The sequence below is a fragment of the Doryrhamphus excisus genome, linkage group LG2 (genome assembly GCF_037039965.1).
Source record: "Doryrhamphus excisus strain RoL-2023G ecotype Guam linkage group LG2, RoL_Dexc_Guam_v1.1, whole genome shotgun sequence".
NCBI lineage: Eukaryota > Metazoa > Chordata > Actinopteri > Syngnathiformes > Syngnathidae > Doryrhamphus > Doryrhamphus excisus.
In genome coordinates, this window is record NC_136358.1 from 14,759,221 (window position 1) to 14,774,517 (window position 15,297).

The 15,297-nt window shown below is 41.3% G+C and overlaps 1 protein-coding gene across 2 annotated transcripts in view; it reads left to right on the top strand.

Moving 5' to 3' along the window:
* The window catches only part of tbc1d22a (TBC1 domain family, member 22a), a 127,228-nt gene that overhangs the window by 49,733 nt on the left and 62,198 nt on the right, over positions 1-15,297 (top strand). For both annotated transcript variants that reach the window (XM_058078049.2, XM_058078048.2), the window contains exons 7-8: positions 7,577-7,647; positions 13,719-13,847. In XM_058078049.2, coding sequence (XP_057934032.2) covers positions 7,577-7,647; positions 13,719-13,847 — 200 coding nt within the window. The remainder of the gene's footprint in view (positions 1-7,576; positions 7,648-13,718; positions 13,848-15,297) is intronic.

The following is a 15,297-nucleotide window of genomic DNA, read 5'->3' on the forward strand; positions in this document are numbered from 1 at the left end:
CAGCAGTCTGCTTAGCATGTAAGGTCGTGCAAAGGGTGATGACCTGTGCATTTGCCAGAGTGCACTGATTGATGTCAGGTGGGTTCCGGCTAATTATTCCTGATGTCCTGAGGCGAGTCTGTCTGTCGTGTGATACGGGGGCTGCAGTGCTGCCCACAGTATGTGCTCTGAACAACCAGACCACCTTTTCTTACTGTAACTCAACAGCTATACATAATTTGGGCCTTTACTAGGCCTTTAAAGAGCAAAAGCTGGTATTATTGGTGGATACTGTTGCTATGGCAATGTTCCCTCATCCCCCCATCATCATCATCTTTCTTGTCATTTTATCAGTGTTTCATCAAGTTGTCTCCTCCTCGTCTTTTCACTGTCTTTGCTGTGGCCGGCAGCATTCAGTTCCCACTCACAAACATCCCAAAAGACAAATGAAGTTACACCACACCACCACAAACAATTGAAGATTACACAAAAAAAGAATGCGTTCACACACTTTCTTCTTCCCTTACTCCTCAGTTGGGGGTGCTGCAGCGCTTTCTTGTGGTTTTATTGCCACCACGATTAAAGCAAGCTTCACAGCAGTGACTTGCAGGTCGCTACTTGCTGCTGTGCCATATGATATAGTCATACCATCAGCACTGTTCCCATGCCAAATGGTGATGTAAGTCACTTTAATGCAGTGCTGATGATGCTTTGCTTTGTCTATGCACTGCCGTTTTAGTGGCGTCTGGCACTGTAAATGCACAGAAGCCTGAATGCAGTGCTGCTCCATGCATCAATTTGATTAAAAATTTTATGGATTGCAAAAGAATATGTAGTAGTGTCAATTCTCTCCTGACACATTTTGGATTTCTATTTCTGTAACTGGTAGCAACCCCGCGCATGAGTATCCGTGGCTGTAATTTGGCTGTCTTTATTTGTGCTCAGTGCGTGAATTGCATAATGTGATGAATATTTTTTTTTTTTTTTTTTGACACACTCGGTATTGGTAGCGTTTGCCACACACAGATTTCTGACTTGTGCAGCTCATGTTTGCACGGTGGTAGCTCATTATCCTCAGATTTCACTGAGCATATTAATTACTTGTTCTTTTCTTTCTTCAGCTGTTGCACACAGTGTAATTATACTTGTAAAACTAACACAGCTGATTGAGAAAATGGCTGAATTGCACTCAAAAAGGCTTTCAATTATATTTTTCCAGACGCTTCTGATAATATTTCTAGTAAAAAGACAGCTATCACACACTTATGTATGCCCAGTATCCTCTTCCCACCATCTGTGCCATCAATCAGGTCTATAATCGTGGTGGAGGTACTTTTTTTTTTTAACCACAAGAGTCCTCTTAGTTTACGAGCCTTCTGCTCCCTGGTGGCATTGCTTCGTCCTTCTTGTGATGAGTTACATCGTCCAAGAATCTCGCAGCATTGAAGAGGTTTATAAGCGGGGATCTTAAATGTTTTATACACTGCATGATAAAGCTGTCACTTCTAATGGCATTGTTTTTTTGTTTTTTTCTTGACCTCTCAAGATGATGTCAAGTGACAATAACAGAAGGGAACAATAGATGACATTCACCCACTTTTCCTCACACTGAATCGTATAGCTAGCCTTCTTGCAAACTGTATCCCGCGTGGATTTATTAGTTATTTTTGTCTGGAGAACCTGAGGTTGTCGCAAGAATGTATACGTCCATCCCAAGTCCATATCAACTATCCAACTTCCCTCGACCAGCTGTATCTAACTGAATTGGGCCGGATACGCATATGATGGAGTATGGAGATAATTGGCATTCTAGGTGGATGAATGCGGTGCGATTATAAATTGACTGTGGCTCAGTGTGAATTAAGTTTACAATCACTTGTGTCACGTTATACAAAAATATTCCTTATATTAATATAGATTCATATCATGACTGAATTTCTGGAATTGAGACAACCCTCGTCAAACCCTTTTTTGCATATTTAAGTTGGTACGTTAAATCTCTAAGGTTTTACAACAGCCCCGATATCTTGGTATCATATCATACTACAATGGGCTGTAATTGTGTGAGAAATCTCAAGTCAGTCTGACTTGTTGGGTGATGTTCTTTTATTATTATTTTATTGCTAAGTGAAGAGAATATTTTGAAATCTTACTGCCGTAGTCCAGTTTAGAGTTTTCCCGGTTTTTGCTTCTCGGAATCCCACTTTGTTTTGCAGGTATGTGCACTATTCACACATGTGTGCCAGAACCCTGCTTTGCCCCAGTGCTCTCGCTTCGTCTGAATGATGCCTGAATAGTGCATGGCTCCGGCCTGCCAACCTCCTTTCTCTCCTGCTGCCGTCAACGCCATGCTCAGCCGGCGTTGACTGACAGCACTTCTTACCTTCACGCTGACACCCGGCCTTCTTCGTCTCCTCACTGGGCGCGTGTTGTGTTTGCACTCGTGACGGAATCGTGCACACAGGCAGGTAGTAGACTGAATTATGAATTAGCTGAATGGGTTCCAAGACCAAATCTCAATTCAGGTCATTGCCTTTTGGGAAATCCCTTGTACCTTGATGTAAGTAGTTCAACTTTACTGGGCAAGAGAAGTAGTGACTCTAACACATTCTTCTCTCTCACTAGTACAGTTGATTTGGCTGTCATGCAGGCTCTCAACATTGTGTGCATCACTGGAGATGCTGTCAACAACTTGCTTCTTTCCTCAAGCTGTAATCATTGTGGCTTTTAAGACACATGAGCGTTTTAATGAAACACAAGCCCTTGATAGATGCAGGACGTCGTTCTACAATTGCTGTTGTGGGTGTTCAACAGAAGGAACACATCCTAATCACCCCCTGTGATCCCCAGCAAGCCAAGACAAAGTGCACCCATGTATGTTCATGCATAATGCAGACTAGTAACCGTGTATTAGCCCTTGAGTTATACATTACTAAAGTTCAGGTGTTTTTTATGTGGGTGAGAAATCTGTCGACCAATCCTCTAGGGTCTGTTCCTGCCAGCGTGATGTACTGATTGCACTAATTCCAATACATGTACACCGTAATGTGATGTTTTATTGGTCCCACTAGAGAGATTCTGCTTTGACGTCGTCCCCCACTTGTGAATGTATACTTTGAAATGATTGTCTGCAGGGTAAATTGTCTGTAAAGAATGTCTTTGCCTTGCTGCATTTATTTCTATAGAGACCGCTTAAAGAGACGCCTTCAAAATTGCAATTAGTGGATTTTTATTTTTTTTTTGCGTCCTGACACAAATTAGGATGTGCAGAAAGGGAAGGGGTGACGGCTGAACTGACAAATTTGCTGGTTCCATTGCATTGTTAACTTTGCTCATCAAAGCAGACAAGGACAGTTAGTCCCCTCGCAGCCTCTAGGGCAGTTGCAGAAACTTTTCACCCACAACAACAGATTAATTCACCAAAATGGCATGAAATGTGTAATTTATTCCAGCGGTAGCGAGGGTATGGTTGTCTCATTCATATTGCACAAGTGATGCCCTCAGAGAGTCGGAGATATGAGCTAGCCTTGCGCTAATAAAACGACATCTGTAATTTAGCCTGTATATCAACTGTGCTCAAGCTGCCCCCGCCATCTCTGCCGACTGGGAAATGGAATTTTTACTCAGATGATTTTCATCGAGCTGCAGACCAGATGATTGCAAGTTTTAAGAAATACGCTTAATGTGTGGGTTTGCATATACAGTAAACCTCGGATATATCGGATTCAATTGTTCCCACTGGTTTTGTCCGATATAAGCGAAATCCGTTATATGCGTATACCGGAAAATGTCCGTTTTACGCATATATCGGATTTTATCCGTTATAAAAAGGCACTTCCTTGACTATGTTTCCAATGTACCTGGACTGGCAATGAAAAGAGACGTAAGGTAATGAGAATTTAACTTTATTGGATCCCATACATTTCAATAGCATGTGACATCATTATCGTTTGCACTTACGTTTATCGTTTGGTTTCTAAACCTCGCTAATAGCAACAAGAAGGCATTTCTACAGATTTGAGAATTTTTTTTTTATTTTCGTTGTACATGCTCATGTACATGTCTGTAATTCATACAAAGATGTTATAATCTTCAGCTTTGGCTGTGAACATGGATCAAAGGCCACGATGCGGCCATCCAATATATGTGAGGGAAATTGGAACGGGACTGGAGATTTTGTCTGAAATGGGCGAAATCCGTTATAAAAAATCCGATATGTGCAATGAATTTTTATTGGAAATTCATTACAGAAAAATTGGTTCTTTTTTATCTGTCCGTTGTGAGCGAATTTCCAATATATCAGAGTTCGATATATCCGAGGTTTACTGTACAGTAATTTGTCTTTTTGTCTCTGTTAATTGGTTCCACACACAACCTTTGAGTGAAATCCGCCAAGTAGGATTCCTTGTTCATACACAGAATATGTTGGTAGTTGGAGCAATGAAAAAATCTGTTTCCGACCTTCTAAAAACAGTTTTAATATTGTTAGAGCCCTCTAGACATGAAATAGCACCCCTATAGTCACCTTTACACTTGTATTACCCAATATACTAGACATAAGTGAAAAATAACACTTGTGCTTGTGTGTGTTGCTGTGAATGTGTTGCAGTGCTAGCGGAGCTGAGTGGCGGGTAGACAGAAAGTGAGGTCAGGGACGGAGTTTCTTGGCGATGACCTGCCTGTGCGCACGATTCCCTCACAAGTGCAATTTTTTTTTTTTGTGCAATTTAGTGCAATCTCCAGTGTGTGCAACACTCATGGCACTACCATGCTTGACCTTAGGCAAGAGACAATTATTTGGCTTCTCGCTTGTGGTGTTAGCTTTTTACGTAATATTGGCTTTGTGTTGTTATTTTTAGAACAAACTATATATCGACTACTTGGGGTGTCACGGGACATATATATATTCTCCCACATTTGGATTTGCAAGCATCTTATTCCCTCCTAACATTATTACGTTGCCTTGCATTGCTCCTCAAGAAGTTCCACCCCAACTGACCTCCCTAAAGTATAGCCAGGTTTCATTTCTACAGCATAGTGTATGGAGGGTTCTGACTTTTGTGAGATACTGTACCCTCTGTATGGCATCACTGTAGCATCAGGATGTAGCCAAGCTAGTGCCTCATTTCCGCCCCCGACTCCCTCAAAACCCCCTACGGCGAGATTAATGCCAGGCGTGAGAAATATAACATAGTTTAATTAAGCCTGAGTCCACAAGATTCATGGACTCATTTCGTTGTCTGACAGTGCAAATGAAGGTTCAAAGGGTGCACGCCAAGAGAAGGGGACACCCTTGACTAGCTTTTAAAAGAATAATGAATGCAGAGCTGCACGTGCGATAACGATTTCGCCCTTAACGACTTCGGTGAAAATGGTACATAACTTCCCTGTGGCTTCCACATAAAGGCACATGTCATTGGAGGTGGACTAATGGTGCATTCAGGCACACTCCTGAAAGAGTGATGGAAAATGATGCACATTGTCACCAACCTGTGAGTGAATGTGCAGAAAAGAGAGTTTTGTGGTGATTTCAAAAGGCAGACAAATATAATACCAGCGTGTTCATTCAGCAGAAAACACACCTCAGGAGCCTTGGGGAGAAAACATGCTTCTCCCTTCATCTTTACGTATGAATGCACACTGTAAGTTAGTGATGCGCTACTCATCCATACATGTTACCTTCTTCTACATAAAGCAAACAAAAAAAAATCCATAGCATTCCATTCATGTCTGAATATCCGTTTTGTGTTCCGACTTACACGAGTAGTTGTAATCAACCCTGACTAGAAGGTTCTCACAAAGCCCTTCCCTGCACTACATCACTATTGAATTTCTACATAATTAAAGCCGCACAGGGCAAGGTAAGTGAGAAACTTTAAGTGGGAAATGCGCAGGAATTATTGTGAATGAATGGCCGCTTCTATCAGGCGAACAAGCTCTAATGCGTTTCACTCAATTTAGCCAATGGACCTAGCCCATTGCTGTTTAGCTGATTTCTATTTCCGATGCCGCTATCTGTCTCTGACTTCATTGCATTTTCCTTGAAGAACCGGCCAGGCACAGTCATTTGGCAGCACTAATCAATACCATTCACTCTGGGTGAAGGCCTTATCAATTTCCAGCCGCTGCCTTGAATACAAGTCTTGGAAGAATTTGTCTTTTCTAAAGGTACATTTGTACCTTTTAGCTGCAGAAAAGTGTATTCATGTAGTGCCAACTCTGCTTTGCGTTTGCTTAAATGTCATGCAAAATGCACTTTTTAATGATGTTATAAATGTACTATGTGTCTAGTCTGGACCTCTGCCAACTCATCAGTTGTGAATAAAAATAAAAAGTCAACAAGTGAGCATAGACCTCTGCCAAGTCCGTGGTTTCTCCAAGGTGATCGAGTATGCAAAATTGACTTTTTAATGATGTTCTAACAGTAATATTTTGAATGGATTTGATTCAAATGTATTATGATTACACATGTCCAAGGACAAGATGATAAAATTTATTGTAGAGAATGCTTCCCTAGAGCCTGTTTGTATATATAAAAAAAAAAAAATCTCAAAAGTTTGATCATTTTGTATTTCTTAATCTAACTGTTAAAGTGTGACTATGGTCATCCCTCAACACTTTACAGTTCAAACATTCCTCACTCAGACACACAGCACACCCGGAGTTTCCGGTGGTGCAGGTTGGTCAAACTGTGGACGGTTACGTGCAGATGTTACAGCGGGCATCCCTCATGACTGGTGGTGAACAGCTGGGTTTTTCAACAGGACAACGCAGCAGTTCACAATTCTGGCTTGACCAAGGACTACTTCCTGCATGTTTCCCTGACTTACATCCCATAGAGAACATTTGTGAAAAACACTACTGTGCAACATGGCACTTTTTTTATAGCAACAATGGTTGTAAACCGGCAGAAAAAAAGCAAACAGCAAGCATTTCACAGTAGCATTAAAAGCCTCAGAATACATCATTGACAGCGGCCCAGTGAATGATTTACTGCCTCTTGACCATGTAGATAACGAAAATGCACGGAAAATACTTGCTGTTAACTTGCAGGTAAAATTGACTCACACATTGTCCGAATAACAATAGATCCAGGTAGCGAGATACCAATCCCGGTGTGCGCACTCCTTATATAGACACTACGAGCCATCACTTCTTGCTGTCAAGGTGCGTGTCACAGAGATAGCGTCATAGACTTGATGTAATGTGTAGTAGTGAGTCTCTTCACTGGCTTAAGATGAGCAGTCTTTTTAAAACCACTATAAAGGTTAAATTTGCAAGTCTTCATTGGATTTATTTTATGTGATGGCTCTCCAGCTCGCCTACCTTGTCTGAAAGATGAAGATAATTATTTATATCTTTCCAGGGTCATTTTCACTAAAAGCACATGGCCGGTTGGTTATTTGATTGACTGATGTGACTGTTGAAGAGTTATTTAATGATCCAGCGATGACAAGAATGGTTTTAATAGTGGCTAACACAAAGCCTACTTCCTTGGCCTCTTTATCGGCACGTCAGTTTCATCATTTATTTTGAAAAAGGCTAAAATTTGTCCTGTATTAATTAATTTATTTCTTTATTATTTTTTTTTTTGCAGAAGAACTTCGAAAACTCAGCTGGTCTGGAATCCCTAGACAAGTTCGACCAATCACGTGGAAGCTCCTCTCTGTAAGTTGGACACGTTTACTTTCCGAATACGTATTCATAATATGAGTACTATTCTGCATGGATTACAGACTTGCATATGAGCCAAAAACAAACAAAGGCAAAAACCATTTCGGTAACATTTTAACATAGCTTGTCATGTTGGCGCAAAAGGCAGGTACGCAATTCAACTTTTGCATCACATCAAGACAACCATCAGCATTGTAATGATTACAGGAATATTAATGACCCTTTAAAAAGTAGGTTAGCATGAATAGATAGCCACGTCTATCTCGCCCGTGATCTAGCGAGCTACCGCCAGTGAGGCAGTGCAATTGGGTAGCCTGAGCATGTGACAAATTGTCAATTGATGACACATTTTACACACTATTTTCTTATTTGCACGATAATAAACATAAACACAAGACACTAGTTCCGCAATCCGCTCAGAGTTCGCCCACATGAGCAAGTGCCGACATGGCAGAGGCAATGTTTGATATTTTAAATAGTTTTCAAACTAGGCAGCACAACGTGGTTAGCGCTAGTGCTTAGCGCGCAGACCTCACAGCTAGGAGACCAGGGTTCAATTCCACCCTCTGCCATCTCTGTGTGGAGTTGACCTTCCCACATTCCAAAAACATGCTAGGTTAATTGGCGACTTCAAATTGTCCATAGGTATGAATGTGAGTGTGAATGGTTGTTTGTCTATATGTGCCCTGTGATTGGCTGGTGACCAGTCCAGGGTGTAGCCCGCCTCTCGCCCAAAAACAGCTGGGATAGGCTCCAGCACCCCCGCGACCCTTGTGAGGAAAAAGCGGTAGAAAATGAATGAATGAATGAGTTTTCAAACTAATTGTGGTTAATATGTATGTAAATCAGTATACACAGTCATACAAAATATGACCTAGCATTGTTTTCAAGTTAATTTTTAAGGTCTGGGTGACTGTTGTTTTGTAGTGGCAGGCAGCCACAATCAATTACATGTAGCGGAAACTACTAGTACTACTACTACTAATTCACAGCAAGTGCAGACGACGTAATAAACACATAACATATGATCGCCACTAATCACAAACACACACACCGTTCCTGTCATCGTCTTTGTCCTGACTCCCCTGCCCCCCCTCCCTTTTTTTGATTTATGAAGACTGGTAATAGTTTGTGTGTTTTGAATAGGGAAAATTAATTGCGAGGAACCAATAATTTATTCATGAAACACTCGGTGTGTTTACTCATTAAGCCATTGTTGTGGTATACAGCGCCGAGTCTGCAGAGAGACGACGAGCTTTTTGAGCACCATGACTCTCCCATTAATTACCGCACAATAGCTAATGTGCCGCAGAAAAGATGTCATTAAAGGTATTAGTGTGTGCAGTGGTGGTGTTGCTGGTGCAGTGCTACCCCACGGGGGGGCTTTAATGTTTTACAACTGCCTTATTTGGTCCTGTGCTAAATTGTTGCAATATAACACAACAGTACACTGAAATAGATACCAACCTATTAATGGTGTTTCTTTTGTATCCTTGAGAGTACATACTGTATGTAGTGCTGTATATGCACTTAAAGATTGCATAAATACATCTGCCTAGTGGTCTATGTGGAGAAGCGCTTCCCTGTGGAGAAATGAATGTTCCAAAAGGAGGAAGTGGGCTAGGACAAACAAGCAACACAGCTTGCAGCAGAGTTATGAGTGACCTTTCTTCCATAAGCTCTTCCCCTTTTGTTCCAGAGCTTTATCTTTTAGTCACTAGTTTTAGGGAGTGCATTTATATTTGTACGTGGTTAGTCTAAGACAACTGGAAGGCCACCATATTACGTTAACATGGAAGTGCTCATCATTAATGAGCCAAAACATATTCGCAACACAGTCAATTAATATTGTTTTGTCCCTGTTGCTTGCTTGTTAGTGTAAATCTCAAAAATCATTGCACTATGGGCCACAGACGAAGAAAAAAAACTCACTGAATAACAGGGTAGCTCTTTGTTGCTTGTTCACTTCATTTGCCACTGAGCGGTGAGTGTCAGTGAAACGTGTGTAATAGGTTCCTACCATATTTTTCAGCAATTTTGAATTAGTCTCAGAGGTTCCACAGTGATGTATTGGGAATGCGTTTCTCAAATATTACCATGATGGTGGAATTTAAAGCATTTGAAAGTGCTTTTAGTAAGCCCTACTGGGAATGCATCGTTTTGTGTGTATGCAGCTTTAATGCTAATGAGCTGTGTCCACCAAGCGGAGAAATTATAAGGCTCCTTTCCTGGTTGTGTAGGTTGTTTTAGTTTGTTTTCTGCACTACAGACAAAAGCATTTGCTAGCAAGGGACTATATGTTTGGATGGATGTTTTTTTCTCTCGCTGCTGGTATGCTTACAAATCCACTCAGCATACGGTCGTTTACATTCAAATATCACAGCATTTTATGTTTTATTTTATACGTATTTGTAATTATTCATGAAACTACTGTATGCTTTATTTGCTTTTTTAATATTTAGATTCCTGTTGTAATGTTATGGCGGACACGTCTTTGCGTGTGCTTTAATGGAGGCTCACTGTTGTGAAATAGGGCAATATTATCATCCAATAATTGGAGTTATTTAATTATCAAATAATAAATACCACAGCTTATCTCCAAAATTTACATACAATTCAATGTAGTTATTTAGAATTTTATTTTTTTCTTTGTGGTTTGGGACCCCTGCTCTACTGGACTTCATTCACTTGTTTGCTTCTCCCAACAACAGCCAGAACAATCGCCTTTATCTTCTTTGTTGATGATTTCTCTGTCTAGATACTGTTAAGTTCACACGGCTTATATTTACTATGCAAACCCGACCTCGATTAGAAGTTTCTGGCCCACCTGGTGAGGATTTCAATAGACTTCTGCATCTTTGAGTGTGAATTATATCAGGGTTACAACCAAAGCTTGGATTAAAGTTTCGAGCCGGAGTTAAAAAAAAAAAAATCACTCATATCATCTGAAATGCCACAACACTTGACTGCCTTTTTCTGTCCTGTCTGTGCTACCATCGCATGGAGAGATAGATAGGAGGGATCAGGCTGGAAATCTATTCTCAATCTGCACACACACACACACACACACACACACACACACACACACACACAGGCTCACAGCCCTTGCTGTATCCCATAAACTTGGCAGACACACCTAATAAAACTTCACTCCACTGATGTCCCTTGCGCCCTTCCCCTGCTCGCCAGCATGCACCATCTTATTTAGATTTTCCTCCCCTGCTCCCCTCCTCCAAAAGACACTTGCTGTTTTTTTTACCAGACAAAAATGAGAAACAAATCCCACCCCCCTTGCATTCAGTGCAGGGTAATCCCACCCCAATGGCCTGCATTTACCACCACATCACAGTGAGGGTACACAGCCTCTTATTATTCAGCGCGGAAATGAAAAAGTAGTCGACAGGAAATATTGCATAGTGTATTGTTGCGCCACATCATTCCACTATGCAAGCAAGGAGCAAGCTCCACAGGTTGGGCCCCCGGGCCGCTCAAATGCATCTAGTTGAACTTCCCATTATTTCAGAAATAACGCCATCTCATTTCATTTGTTTAAAGAGCACTTGGCGTCCGAGCCTGGAGTAAAAGGGAAATAGATTTAATGACTTTTCTGCTTTGTGAAAGAATGTCAGCCCGTGGCAATATGTACATTTGCTAATGGAGTGTGGCTGCAAAATGAGAAGCATTGGGGGAGACGAAAAACTAACTGGCTGTAGAAATACTGATAAGTCTAGGGGTTTATGCGATATGTATCATAAAGCAGCAGGACTGATTTGAGAGATGATGTTAAACTGCTGGTGTACTGTAGCTTGTTTCGACCGAGGGGAACACTCATAATAATATAATAATAATCTATTTATTCATTATTTATTATTATTTTTTTGTTTTTTTAGATTGTTTCACTCAATCACGGTTTTTCATCATACAGTACGACCTTTTAGTAAAACAAAATGCATATTGAAACAATGTTTTTTGCCTAAATTTAGGATTTTCAAGTGGCAAAAAATGAGCTACTGTTGCTGCAGTAACCCAAGGCAAGCTAAAAGTCACCTCAGAACCCCTGACGTCACTTCCTGTCCATGCGGATGTGCACAAATTAACCTTTTTGGCATCTACAAAACTCAGCAACTTGACTTCGCTCTCAGCCTGGGTCCATCTAGCAGGCAAATGCCACTGCCCCCTATAGTCCAACCCCTGAGTCACAGCTCAGACCCATACACAATACTCGCATTGCTACCATATCACAAGAATCCTAATAAAAGTATGCACAAAAGAAGGAAGTTTGGATTTTGGTTGTGACGACAACCGTCGATGCCGATGTCAGTCAGCCAGTCCATTGGGCGTCGAGATAAGTGGCTTCCACTGTATAAAAACATTTAAAAACAGTCAAATGTGGGCTAATTAAAGAGCAATTTAACAGGAAGTTTTGCTCCATCCCTAATGGACATTTTGTTTCCACTCCTGCTCAGTCTAAAAAAATTATTTAGCTTGTGTGCAGGCATAGTTAAAAAGAAACCGCTTCATTTCAATTCCCCAAATGAATTCCCAACATGTATTTACCTTTTTTTTTTTCTTCAGAGGATTTGCTCAAGTGGAAGGTCCATTAGAGAGATGGAACGATTGATGTCGCGGAAGGAGAATGAAGCGATGAGGTTTTTGTAGACTAACACAGAGGCACATTTGCTACCATGAATTTCCACTTCGACAACACCTCCTCCCTCCTTGCCACCCACCCATAACTCAACCCCTTTTAACCAGTAAACCACAAATGAATTCAAAATTAGCCACTCAAATTCAAGCACTTTCTCTTAGAAGTGCACTTTATCGTGAGAAATATTTGATGTTTCAAAAAGCAGCAGTTTGTCTTGAAACACAAATGTTCTTCTCGTTGTGTGGGTGTACTGGTGTACGTGTGTGTGTGTGTGGGTGGGTCGGTCCTGTTGAGAGCCGTAAAGCAGCTGCAGTGTCACCGACCTCCGCTAAGCTGTCCATTAACCTTTAACACACGCACACACACGCTGCCCCCCCTCGCGTCTGGCAGCCTGCACACAACACCAGTTGCCACTGTTTAGTCTGGTTCAACTTGTGATGGGTGAGCATTTTTTTTTTTTTTTTTTTTTTGGCAATACAGAAAGTAAGTCACATGGTATTTGCTTATGGACTGAAACGTGACCGCCTAGCTGACCGGCAGAGGAAAGCAGCCAGGTAGATAAGATGCAGGTTATTAACTGAAGCCAGATAAGGCAATATGAGGTCGAAATACAGACTGGCTATATAATATTAGAAGACTTACCTCACAGAAGGGAGCATAGTGACATAATGCCCGGGGTGGAGACGTCCGCCAGTGCGTCAATGTGCTCGAGAGAGTTGTAGATTATATTAACGGTCAATTTGGAGGCTATAATTGGTTGCGCCGGGAGACGGCCTTCATATTCTGTCCATCCCATGTGTCTGATGTAGGGTTGCCACCTCCCTAATGTCGCTCATTCATCAGGAAGGCTGCCCTTCAGTGTGATACCAGGGAGGGAGTTTGTTGCACCGAAGAATGAAATGAAATGACCGTACTTCGCAAGGTGGCCGGGCTGTGCATTGCGATTCAGATTGGATAACTTCTAAACCCTAAAGGCACTCATTCAGTTTTAGCGGCTGTTTGTTGTTCGGTCGAAGAATTTGTCTGCTTATGGCATAAGCGTTGACTGCTGACAGAGCAAGCACTTAATCTAATATCACAACGTTTTGTTCATAGAATACAGATGTTTGTTATGGTAGTCTCTCACCAGTTGCAGTCTATCATATTTTATATATATAATACTGAATACCTACAGGAGTTAGCTTGCCGCATATGAAGCCTCAGCCATAGGGCTCTGGCGTCAAAAACATACCCATTCACACCAGTTGCATTAAAAAAAATAACCTGTAAAGTACAGTATATATGCAAACATTGAAAATCAAAGTGCAAACTGTTGATGCAATGTCATACAAGTTCACGTCACTTTCTTTGTAACCGCCACTTTTCGCTACGTCCTTCAAGCATGCGAGTCTGATTCTTATTGTGTGACCTTTTTAAGGGTTACCTGCCAGCCAACGCAGAGAGGCGAGACAATGTCCTCCAGAGGAAGCGACAGGAGTATTTTGGCTTCATCCAGCAGTACTATGACTCCCGCAATGACGAACACCATCAGGACACGTACAGACAGGTAGATACTCCCACACATACAAACACTACAATTGATTGTCCTCCTTCTTCCTGTTTAGTTATTTCTTTCACATTGCCTCATCTGTCTGACTCCTTGAAGGACAGAAAGATATACAGAGAACAAAAGATTCCATTTCCAATTACAAGAGCAACGTCTTTGTCTCGTGTGTGTGTGTGCTTGAGTGTGCATGTCTAAGTGCTGGCAGGATTGCGCCCTGCAGAAAGGACCACTGAAACCAGTTATTGAACAAAAAAGTGTTTTTCTGTGTGTTTTTGCATCCAGGCTATGTGACCCAACTCTGCTCCGAGTTTACACAAGCAGCCTCCAGCTTCAGTGTTGCCCAAATGAGCACTACTCTTTGGCTCTGAAAATAACAAGTTTTACTTTATCGTTCATTTTACACTGATAACAAACATGAGAGTGGGCTGTTGATGGCAAACTTTTCATATTTCATCCATTCATCCGTTCTTGCCAGTTTGTTTTTGTGGTGACTTGTCTGCTGATAGAGCGGGCACCAATCTGTGTTTCTGTGGATCTTTTGGCAGTGAATGTGATAGCTTTATTTGTCTGTGGATTTACTATATTGATACACAATCACCTGTGCGTTTCTTTTTGTATTTGTGTTCATGTTGGCTAGTTGGAATGTGTCCATCTGCTTGTGTGTGTGGTCTTATATCTGTCACTCTTACTCTTTTTAAAATCTTGTTTGTTTTTGGCAGCTCTGCCAGACAGATTTAGTGTGTAAGCATTTGGCTGTAACCATTGGAGAAATCCATGTTTGCTTTTTCAAGTATTTCTGCGGTTTTATTCCACCCGAAAGGAAAAGGTTGTTGCATGTTTGAAAACCCGTGCCTGCAAAATAAGACAAATACTGCAATATGCAGTGTATGTTATAGAAAATGTACAAACACTCTGCGTGCAGCTCCACGTGGTTCTTCTTGAGCTGTGCTCTTATTTTGGTTTTCTGCTCTATGTTTGGAATGATATGCAGTTGCTTTGTGCTCACTGGAAGGCGCATGCGGCGGTAAATGTTTTGTGGTACAGTTGTCCCTCGTTTATCACGGTTAATTGGTTCCAGATAAGCGAATTTCCGCCAATAGGATTCAATATTAATAAGTAGAATATTCCGCCTCTCTTCCAAAGACAGCTGGGCTAGGCTCCAGCATACCTGTGACCCTAGTGATGGTAAGCGGCATAGAAGGTGGATGGATGGAATGTTTTCATAGTTAGAAATCAAGATCTCACATGATTAGGCCATGGCCAGAGTTCTTAATAGATTGAGCTATATTTGACACATCTTCTGTAATAATGCTAACGAATAGGTTTACAAATGTGGAATTTTTCACCATCTTTGGAAAACAAAGTGTTTAGTTTCCAGCTAACTGCCTGAAGTTCTACCTCAAGCTAAAGTTTTTAAAATGCACAGGAGGAAATTAAAACCAAGCAATTA